At 42.5% G+C, this 11,296-nt stretch overlaps 1 protein-coding gene across 1 annotated transcript; it reads right to left on the bottom strand.

The window, feature by feature from the left end:
• Positions 1–3,208: 3,208 nt before the first annotated feature.
• Positions 3,209–10,022, bottom strand: LOC134451929 (cornifelin homolog B-like). Its single transcript, XM_063202322.1, has 4 exons — positions 9,971–10,022; positions 9,122–9,233; positions 7,398–7,555; positions 3,209–3,369 (listed from the first exon to the last, which is right to left on the bottom strand). The coding sequence occupies exons 2-4, from the start codon at positions 9,225–9,227 to the stop codon at positions 3,244–3,246; spliced, it is 390 nt and encodes a 129-aa protein (XP_063058392.1). The 5' UTR covers positions 9,228–9,233; positions 9,971–10,022; the 3' UTR covers positions 3,209–3,243.
• Between the last annotated feature and the right edge of the window lie 1,274 nt (positions 10,023–11,296).

Below are 11,296 nucleotides of genomic sequence, written 5' to 3'. Positions count from 1 at the left end.
CAGCGCAAAACTGAATCCAGTCATACACTGTCAAAAAAAAAAAGATGAAGAGTTCAGATGCAAAACCCCCTAAGTGCCTTTTCAGAAAATAATCTTAATTCATTTTTATTTAATACAAAGCTATCAAAAATGCATATTTTTAAATTGTATTTATGTAATATAACTATTTATATGTATTATCAAGTACATGAATGTAAACCAAACCAACAACGGGGTTCTCTAAAAATATAGAAGTGCAGGTCTTCAGAAATGGAGTTAGGGGGTTTTGCATCTGAACTCTTCAGATGTTGGGTGGTGCATTTCACTGGACAAAATAGATTTGTTTTCCTCCAAAAAAGGAGGTTGCCCGTAGGTTGCTGAAGTTACTCTAATGCAAGGGCTATATTACACACTCTACAGTTACTCTACGTACTCTACCTATTAATAAAGAGGAGGACTTAGTAAGAAATGACTACACTACTGTATACCCAATTAGCATAGACACATTTAGGCTTGGTGTGGGCTATCTTCCCTGGGCTACCAGATAAACACAGTGAAATTACCCATGTTAATATAACTCTTGAATAGTCGAAATAACATTTTAACATTCATTTAACATTTTTCCACTCAAAAACAGTGTTACTCTTTGGTCAGTGTAAAATTTTCAGAGCTGTAGAATTGCATCTGCAGAATTTTACACTGACTTCCATTACATTACATGATATTTGGCAGATGTTTTTAACCATAGCGACTTACAATCAAGGACATACTTACTGTATAGGCAGCTTACAACACTTGCAGATGCAAAATGAACAGGGGGTGAACCGTGTTGCCAGATGAGGCTGATGATTTCCAGCCCAAAAAATGCTCAAAACCCGCCTAGAAGCATAAAATCCCGCCCAATTCTATCGATTTCTATGGCAAAAATTGGGCGGATTTTTCTGGTAAATGCCATTTTTACCCACACACACTTGTCAATGTTTTGAGACTGTTAACATAAGATCTATCATAAGGTATCACAAGATATCAAAAGTTATCATAAGATCATAAGATCTGAATTCCTTGGAGAGATATGACCCCGTGAAGTTTTAGTGATTGAAAATCACTCACATTTATGTTTTCATTTGTTCTGACCTCACAGCTAAGCAGCCCAATTAGGCTGGAAACAGCCCAATCTGGCAACACGGGGGGTGAAAGTAGTTTTTTTTTCTTACCAGGGCTACAATCTCCGGTGCGTTAGTTTATTTTTTCACACCAATTTTTCACACCTTTTTTCACACCTTTTAACGCGTTTTTTTTCTCAGGGGATTATGCTGCTCTTGAAACTTGCCTTTTCCACAAACATACACACCACCATGAACGATAAATATATGTTTTATTTATACAGGTAATTTGTACAGAATACATTAACATCCCACTCCTTCAAAACATACGCAATAACGCACAATACATTCATATTCGCACATGTAACATAAAACATACAATCTCAAAAATACAGTATATTCTCTCATAGGCATATTGTGCCTACTACATACCACCTGCTAGGCAGAGCAGAGCAACAGAACAGGATCAGCACAGGATGATGGAGGTCAGATACATTATGCTACAGCAGGGGTCTCCAATTATTTTTCTACAAGGGCCAAGTTATGTATTGCAGTGGTTCTCAACCTTTCTGGGTCTGAGGGCTACCAAGGGCTACCCAAGAGCTACTGAGGGCTACTTTTGTTCAAAATCCTCTACTGATGTCTTGGCATCATTCTCAAATCACAATATTATTGAATGATAATTTGCTTTTAGGTTATAAAGAACAAATAATCTTGTATTTAAATCAAGACAAGCATTAACTGTGACTAAAATCTGGTAGTCTGGTAGTATTCATATCCTTGGTGGGCACCGCAGAAGCTCCTGGAGGGCTACCTGGCGCCCGCGGGCACCACGTTGGTGACACCTGATGTAGGATAAGTGAGGCTGCGAAACCAAACCAACGCCCCAACCCAATGATAAAGAAGTTAGATGTCTGGGTAGAGAACATATTTTTGCTTTTCCGTTTTCCCTTCTTGTCAATGTTTTGAGACTGTTAACATAAGATCTATCATAAGGTATCACAAGATATCAAAAGTTATCATAAGATCACAAGATCTGAATTCCTTGGAGAGATATGACCCCGTGAAGTTTTAGTGATTGAAAATCACTCACATTTACTGTATGTTTTCATTTGTTCTGACCTCATGGCGGGCCAAAGGTTTGCCATGGCCGGGCCGGGCTTGGCCCGCGGGCCTTTGTTTGGAGACCAGGGTGCTACAGTGTGTTCAGATCCTTTTCTTCATTTGGTCCAGAGCTCTTCAGCTGCAGCCAGACGGGTGCAGTTTGAGGAAGCAAATCAGAGGCTGGTGGTTTTGGAGCTCTTCCACAGATGGAGTGTGTGTGTGTGTGTGTGTGTGTGTGTGTGTGTGTGTGTGTGTGTGTGTGTGTGTGTGTGTGTGTGTGTGTGTGTGTGTGTGTGTGTGTGTGCGTGCATGTCTGTGGGTGTTTGTCCATGCATGTGTGTGTGTGTGTGTGTGTGTGTGTGTGTGTGTGTGTGTGTGTGTGTGTGTGTGTTCATGGTCGGGGTCGGGAGCTGATGAGGGTGATGGGGATGGCTCTCTTCAGATGGTGTGTGTGTGTGTGTGTGTGTGTGTGTGTGTGTGTGTGTGTGTGTGTGTGTGTGTGTGTGTGTGTGTGTTCATGGTCGGGGTCGGGAGCTGATGAGGGTGATTGGGATGGCTCTCTTCAGATGGTGTGTGTGTGTGTGTGTGTGTGTGTGTGTGTGTGTGTGTGTGTGTGTGTGTGTGTGTGTTCATGGTCGGGGCCGGGAGCTGATCAGGGTGATGGGGATGGCTCTCTTCAGATGGTGGGTGTGTGTGTGTGTGTGTGTGTGTGTGTGTGTGTGTGTGTGTGTGTGTGTGTGTGTGTGTGTGTGTGTGTGTGTGTGTGTGTGTGTGTTCATGGTCGGGGTCGGGAGCTGATGAGTGTGATTGGGATGGCTCTCTTCAGATGGTGTGTGTGTGTGTGTGTGTGTGTGTGTGTGTGTGTGTGTGTGTGTGTGTGTGTGTGTGTGTGTGTGTGTGTGTGGGTGTGTGTGTTCATGGTCGGGGTCGGGAGCTGATGAGTGTGATGGGGATGGCTCTCTTCAGATGGTGTGTGTGTGTGTGTGTGTGTGTGTGTGTGTGTGTGTGTGTGTGTGTGTGTGTGTGTGTGTGTGTGTGTGTGTGTGTGTGTGTGTGTTCATGGTCGGGGTCGTGAGCTGATCAGGGTGATTGGGATGGCTCTCTTCTTCATCTCTGTGGCCATTTGACACCAAGAGCACGGTGAGCAGAAGGTGGCGCACACGCAGTCGCGACACATGGTATCCTGGCAACACAACACAACACAACATTACTTCTTTAGATTAATAAGAACAGCAACAATTACAACTATAAAAAACCAACAACAACAGTAACAATAACAATGATGATTTCTGCCTTCGATTTTGATCCGATTTTGAGTTGATCTGGTGGCCGCCATGATTATTTTTTCGATTCAGCGGTGAGGACAAAGCTGACGCAGATTCTGGGTAGTAGGCAGCGAAAGAACCGCTAAGCTAGCTTAATAGGACAAGCTGACGCGGATTCTGGTAGTACGCTCTGAGCTAGCATCACTTCAGCTAGCCGGCTGGTTTTCGAGCTGAGTTGAGCAGTGTCGTGCCCAATTGAAAAGAAACAAGTGGCGGCTGAGTCGTGCTGTTGCAAGCTGTGCCGGGGTAGAAAATGGGCAGTGGAAATGACCCTATACTAGCTCCACTTTGGCCCTCCTGATTATTTTGCTCTAGTGGTTCTCAACCTTTTTTGAACAAACGCCCCCTTGGCCTCACCACGCGCCTAGCAATGCCCCTGTGACCTCATCATACGCCTGATAACGCCCCCCTTAGTATTAAAAATACTACTATAAAAAAACACTAATGCCCCTCAATGGCAACAAGCACTGCTCCCTCTCAGCTGTATCCTTCTCAACGACCCCCTAGAACTCCCCAACGCCCCGCTGACGTGCTACTTACATGTGATAACTTGTTTATCACAGTGGGTTTGTTTGTGGTATAGTTAGAAAGAAAAAAAAAACCACGCACATCCGTCTCAAAAAAATTTGGGTGCAGGACCAGAAAAAATACCATGAATTTTTTTTAAGAAAAGTCCGCGACACCAAGCTCCCGTTGCTTATTTTTAATGTGGGCATGCTGCCCGAAACGTCACATTAAAAATAAGCAATGGGAGCTTGGTGTCATTTGGCTTGGAAAGGAAGCTACGTGGCCAATAATAGGTATGGTGGTTATAATAGGGTCATTTCGCAGTTTCTAGGTCTAACCAAACATTCCAATTACATGTACATGTCTGTCGCAAATGGATAAAAATATAGGTTTATCAAAATATTGACATACTTGGTAATATATACCACATCTCTGCTAGTCTGTTCTTATTGACAAAAAATGAAAAATTTGAGTATGCTGTGTGGGGTACAGTGGTAGCCTGATTATCATCGACTTTCAAATCTCTTCGAGACTTGGTCTGACTACGTTTCCCAAATGGCATGGTTGACCCGTCTCCCTAGGTCTGCTCCTGGTTAAATGGTGTCCAACAAAGTGGGTGGAGTTCCCATTTTTCTGCAGATCAGACAGGCTATTTTACACAACCGTAACTCGGGCCACGTGGTGCCGTTACGAATAGCCTCGTTTCTCGAGGTTGGGTGACGAAAGGGGGAATTGACAATTGGGGTAGTTTGGTTCTGGGGGGAAGAATAATGCGGACGGACGTCAACAATCAAGCGTGAGTGAAGGCTAACTGGAAACGACGGTAATCAAACATTTCAAACAAGTGATTTAGGGTTAAGTTTAGGATTAAGGTTAAGGTTAGGGTTAAGGTTAGGGTTAGGTTTAGGGTTAAGGTTAAGGTTAGGGACAATGTTAGAGGAAGGGAGAGATAGTAGTAGCCTTTATTTGTCCCAGTATGGGCAATTGTTTTGCAGTGGTGGTACACCTCTCACACCCGCACACACACACACGCACCCACATAAAACATTTAACAGACATAAATAACCGTTTAAAACGCATAAAAAGGTGAAGGGGTTAAGATAAATGTGTAATCTAAGAGAAAGATCTACAGAGTAGGGCTTAAAATAGCTAAACATACCACTCATGGCTATCTATGCTTCCTAGTGGAATTTAGCAGCTGAATAGCAGAGGGTAAAAATGATTTTTATATCTATTTGTCCTAGATAATGGGCATTTAAAGTGTTTATGAAACGAAAACAAACGGTCATTCCCATTAAAGCCTTGTTTTTTCTGATAGCATCGATGAGACTTTGAACCCAATCATCCTGGAGGAACTTGTGAAAATGGCAACTCAAAGTGTGAATTCTGTGAAATTTGGTGTGACTAATGAGCTGGGCTGTGACATCAAAGAGGGGAGTCCCTGGTTTGCTAGTATGGCGATGTGAGAAAACAACACACATTTGATGGACCCACATCTTATAAAGGAACCAAAATTCTGATACAAACATCAGCGTGTCGAAAAACCACACATCCAACCTCATGAGCAAAAAAAAAACAGCAGCACAAATCTATTTCAGAGGCACTGATACATCTGCAGAAAGTGACATGTCTGACAGGTGAAGTGACGATTGTTGACATAGCCTGACAGTTCTTATGTTTATGGTTACGGTTGCTAAGGGCGCTTTGCCATGACCCAAAGATGACATGGCGTGTGTATTTGTTGACAAATGGGGGGCATTTTGATTCAATTGCGCGATATAGTGTGATGTGTCATGTAGGCTACATGCAAAAATATCATCAACTAGAGAAAAAACGGAGGTATTAGGCTGTTGGAAAAACACCCTATATAGCCTGAGTCCTCAGCATATTTTTAGTGTTTATCATTATTATTATTTTTTGTGCTCAAAGTCACAGGCGTTGCGTGTCCCTCAGCCTGACTCTGAGGACGAGGGTGTGTCCAAACGTCAGCCACACATGCACCACAATACTAAAAACAAACAATCAACGCTTCAAAGTAGGCCTACGCTATGTGCATCTCCGTTTATTCGCTAAGCAGTGTAGCCCAGTCTGTGAGTTGGCTGTCCTCGACCGAGAGCACCACGCTGATGCGCGGATATCCTCCCAAAACCAATATATTGACCAGTTGAATGGCAATCAACAAAAAGTGCATATTCCGAGAGCATTCGCAACGGTTTGGCATGTAATGTGCATTACCCTTTCCTGAAAACAACATACAAAGCAGATGGACAAGGTAAAACAGGGGCAGTTTCAGTCTGCACGCCGGCGATGTCAATTGTTGGAACTGCTTGAGGCAATAGCATTCTCTTCAGTCCAACCATGCCCGCGACCTCCACATTTGTGGTGAAGCACAAGGGATGGAAATGTGCCGAGCACAACAGTGACCACAAGCTTGCTTCAAAACCACGCATTGGATCCACAGAGCCCTAGCTTGATTTAGCCTTCTCCTTGTTGGCCACAGTTCCATCATTCTTCACAGAAGGGAACTTGTGCAAAGAGATTCCTTCTGTCAAGTAGCCATTTTTGCAGCTGGCACCGTTCGGCTCTCCAGCAACACACTGCTTGACACTGCGCTTTGTTTTGGTACTAGCCGCCATTGATCTGAACAAGGTGGAATGAGGTGAACTCACCCCTTCTATGTCACGCATATCATTTGCATAAAATTTGCATGTCACCAAAAAAACACTATTTGGGAACGTTTTAACATGACTTTTAGGACAAAATATCACCCAGACAATATCCCATTTTATTCTCAAGGCTTAGAACTTTCAGAATCTGTCCTGGAAATGGTCAAATTCCTTTACTTTGTTTTCGTTTCATAAACTCTTTAAAGCGGGAACCAGAAGGTAAAAACTGGAATTCCTTATGCAGGGGATGGGAGTAATTTTCTAAAATACATTCGGTCTTCCTTATTACCTGTTCCTCGTACAGCGCAGTCATGCTTTTCTGTTGAACACCAGTAATATTGCTACAAACCCTAATAATCTTTGATATGGCATTCTTGCTCTTAACATTAAGGAAGGCATACCAACAGATTGCAGAGAATGTAAAAATTGATTCTATAAAAGACCTATAAAACAAAGTCATTAGGGTCTTGTCCACGTAGTACCTTGCCAACTTCCTAAGGCAGTATAGTCACTGCTGCCCTTTTTCGGGTGAGGTAAGAAATGCAGCTTGCTGGAGCAGCACATATGTGGTACAACAATTTCCCCAAGAAGTTTATTGAGTAAAGTGCCAAAGTACCATTTTGACATTGCTACGGTACATCAAAGCAGCCATCAAAATAGCAGGAATGAGTGAGAAGCACTTTAATGGTGGGGTCAGAGTGTTGAGTACTTACTTTGATGCCGTAGCGTTCACGCATAGAGACTCTCATGGCGAAGGTGACGGGGGAGATGCAGCCGCCGAATATGTCCAGCAGGGGGAGACAAAGGCACTGGCCATAGTCCCGCGTGGTCTTGCAAGCGAAGCAAGGACAGCACCAGAAGACACAGCAACCTGGACAGGAAGGAAAAGTGAAGATGGAGTGAGACATAGAGTGTGTTACAGTATGCGACCTTGCCTCCTCCACTTGTGCTTGTTTCCTCGCCCCGCCTCCTGGCCCCACCACCGTGGAGAAAACGAAAAAGTTTCCCAGCTGTCAGCCTGGCCACAACAACCTTTGAGGGACTGTTTTTCATTCACCATCCCAATTGCAAATGAGAAAAAGAGTTTACAATTGAGCTTTTGCAAGATATTGAAATATAATGCTGTTGTCAGTGATGTCATCATGACATATAACTTCCTGGTACGAGGAAACAAGCACAAGTGGAGGAGGCAAAGTCGCATATTGTAACAAACTCATAAAATATAAAGGTAGTGGTGCGCACATCCAAGATGCAGGTGCAGGACAAAAAAATGAAATACTATGAAAATAAAAGTGGAATGTCACTCCGCACACACTGCTACCGTTTTTCATTTTTCTTTTTCCAAGTAAAGTGAGACATGAAATAGAAATGTGGTGCCACTCGGATGTCTATGTTTTTCTGTAGTTTATTTTATCAGCGCAATCAGACTGACGTTTCAACATGCGTCTTCATCCAGGGAGAAACTAGACATCCGTGTGGCACCAGATTTTTTCCCTCTCTATTTATGACTTAGTCTTGCTCTGGTTGCACCGATTTGCTACTTTAGCGGAGTATGTATTTCCTTTGTTTTATGTTTTATGGAGCTTTAAAGGGACACTGTGCAGGAAATGGTCAAAAAAGGTACTGCAGCTATGCTGCTCATTGAAAAGTTTACTAAGTAATAAACAAATATTTCCTAGTATGGTCCAAGTAGAGTCATTTTTGCAGCTAAAAATGGCTATTTTTGGAAATTCAAAATGGCGGACCATGGAGACGATCCCCCTTTTCATGTATGAAAAGTGCAATTTTTCCAGTCATAATGAATACTTAGAATTTGATGGTGGTGGTAAGTAGTCATGAAAAAAGGTAACATTAGTGAATGGGCAGCATGAATTCTGACAACTAAAATAAACAACTAAAAATCTCACACAGTGTCCCTTTAAGTCTATGTTGTCTGTGGACAGGGCCGACATAAGATGCACTGGGGCCCCTAGGCTACCGGTTCGTGTGGATCCCCGCCCCAAGCCCCCCCCCCCCCCCCCCCCCCCCCCCCCAAACTATGCAACAAAATTGCATAGACAGTGTCGTAATTACGAGCTAGGAATTAAGGATAACTGTGGCCTCTATGTCTCTCTGTCATATAATTGTCTGGCTGGTATCCGTGCTAGCATACGGCCTAGCAGTTTCACATTAGCTAATTACACGTTTGAATGATAGGCACACACCTTGCTCAATAGAGAGGCATTTGTGGATTTCCTGAACAATGATCAGACTTCATGACGAGGCATATTCATTGTGCCATCTTCGATATTTTACATGCACACACACGCGCGCACACACACACACACACAAACGCTCGCACACACACACACACACACGCACGCGCGCACGCACACACACACACACAAACGCACACACACGCACGCACGCACACACACACACACACACACACACTTACATTGGCCCATGTCTTCACAGCAGTCGCATATCCCAGAGTGCCACTCGTCAGAGTCCCTGGACTCCATAATGGGCCCCGGCTGTTGGATCACTACTTTGGTCGTCATGACTACCTACAGTAAGAAGATATCATCATCATCATCATCATCATCATCAGTAAGAAGATGAGAAAAGTAAGAAAACAACAAAGTAAGAAAAAATAACACAAGAATAGAAGATAATAACGAAGACATCCTGAATTTCCCCCTGGGGATTAATAAAGTTACTCTACTCTACTCTACTACTCTACAATAACATCACAACTAAAAGTAACATCAAGGTAATAGGAACTTTACAACAATGATTTAGCATCATGTGAGTGACAAGCATTTACTAAGGGCTAAATTCAAATGGGACTTCTGTGGATCACATCAATACAATCACATCACATTAAAACAGATTAGTGTGTTCAACAAGTAAAATGACAACAAAGCCGTAGAGTACAGCACATTACCAAGATGGAAAACATAGGTACAGTACATTTAGGCTAATAACTGTGTTGTAATTCTCCTTTTTATAAAATCCTACATAGCCTACTTATGTACAAATGTCTCATTCTTATTCTCAGTTTTTGTGGTTAATTAGATTAGATTAGACTAGATTAGATTAGATCCAGAATTGTTGTGATTACACATGTAAGGATACAGATTGACAAAATGATTGTAATCGCCTGCTGTTTTACTCTATATAATCATAAAAGTACAAGTCATTTTTTATCCCAAATAGCTATAATGAACTATAAGGGACATAAAATACATCTTGGAGATTTCCTTGGCCCTCTGGGTGCTAATCGCGTCTCTGTATCACTTACCTCTGTCTCAGAAAGCTGGCGTCGTCTGGAAGCCGAGTAAAACTTTGACTTACTTGAGTATCTGTTGCTTATATTGAAAGTCAGGCTATTGATGCTTAACAATGCAAGGCAGAGCAAAGTGGTGACATTTCTAGTACACTCCCTCGTCCTCGGAAAATCCAAACAGACTGGACGGACCTGAAGGGCTGGGCATTTCTGAGTTATTACTTACAAAGGTTCTCTGTTCAACGGAAGCAGAGAACAGGGCTGGTCTAGTCTGGCCATCTGGCATAACTGGCATATCCGTTCCATTTCAGTTCTGCGCCGCTAATAATGAGGGGCCCCTTTTAGCAAAAAAAAGTGCCTGGGCCCTATTCCCCCCCCCAGGCCAGCCCTGTCAGAGAGAGGTGACATAACTCACACTGATGTGAAGTCAAAGGCATACTAAACAATACAAACAAAAATGTACCATACTATGCACAACAGACATTTCATAGTTTACTGTAGTAGACGTACAGTATTAACGATGATTAATTCTGAGGGCAATCAAAGAACTAAGGAATGCAAACCTGAAAGTTTGGCTATTCCAATCCTGTGGTGACTAGTGTCGCCCAATAGAAGGGAGTGGTCAGAATGATTCCTTGGTGACATCTTTTTAATGTGGAAATGTATTCACGTGGAAAAAGGGATTGCCTGATGCACCTGAGCTGTCAGTGGGTGGATTCCAATATGCAGACTCCCATCCTCCCTTGCTCAATGACCTGCTTGTGACCTCATGATGATGTCACTGACGACAGAAAATGAATGAAACATCTTGCAGAAAGCACAATTCTAATGTCATTTTCTCATTTGCAATCAAGAAGATGGTGAATGAAAAACAGTCCCCCAGAAGTTGTTGTGGCTAGGCTGACAGCTGGGAAAAATTGTTTTCTCCACAGAGGCGGAGCCAAGAGGCGGCGGGGTGAGGCCACAAGCACAAGTGGAGGACAGGAGTCTGCATATTGGAATGCACACACTTGTCTTGATGGCTAAGCAATTGTCAGTTCTACCATGAAGACTTGAGAGGCAAAATGAAAACTGACATTTATTGACATTGACATTGTACACAAGGATAGTTGATATTAATAATAATAATAAATTTTATTTTTGAGCGCCTTTCAAAATACCCAAGGACACTTTACAATCAAAACAAATACATAACAGTAGGGAAAGTATAACAATGCTTCAGTGAATTAACAATAGGAGAGTAATTAAAATGCAAAAAATAAATAGAAATAAAAGTACAATAAAAAGAAATGTTTTAAAATAAGAAAAAAGAAGTAGAATGCATTTGAACATAAAATTAAA

This window comes from Engraulis encrasicolus, chromosome 7 (assembly GCF_034702125.1).
Source record: "Engraulis encrasicolus isolate BLACKSEA-1 chromosome 7, IST_EnEncr_1.0, whole genome shotgun sequence".
In the NCBI taxonomy this organism is placed as follows: Eukaryota; Metazoa; Chordata; class Actinopteri; order Clupeiformes; family Engraulidae; genus Engraulis; species Engraulis encrasicolus.
The sequence above is the reverse complement of the archived record's forward strand: the minus strand, read 5'-3'. Positions and strand labels throughout refer to the sequence as shown.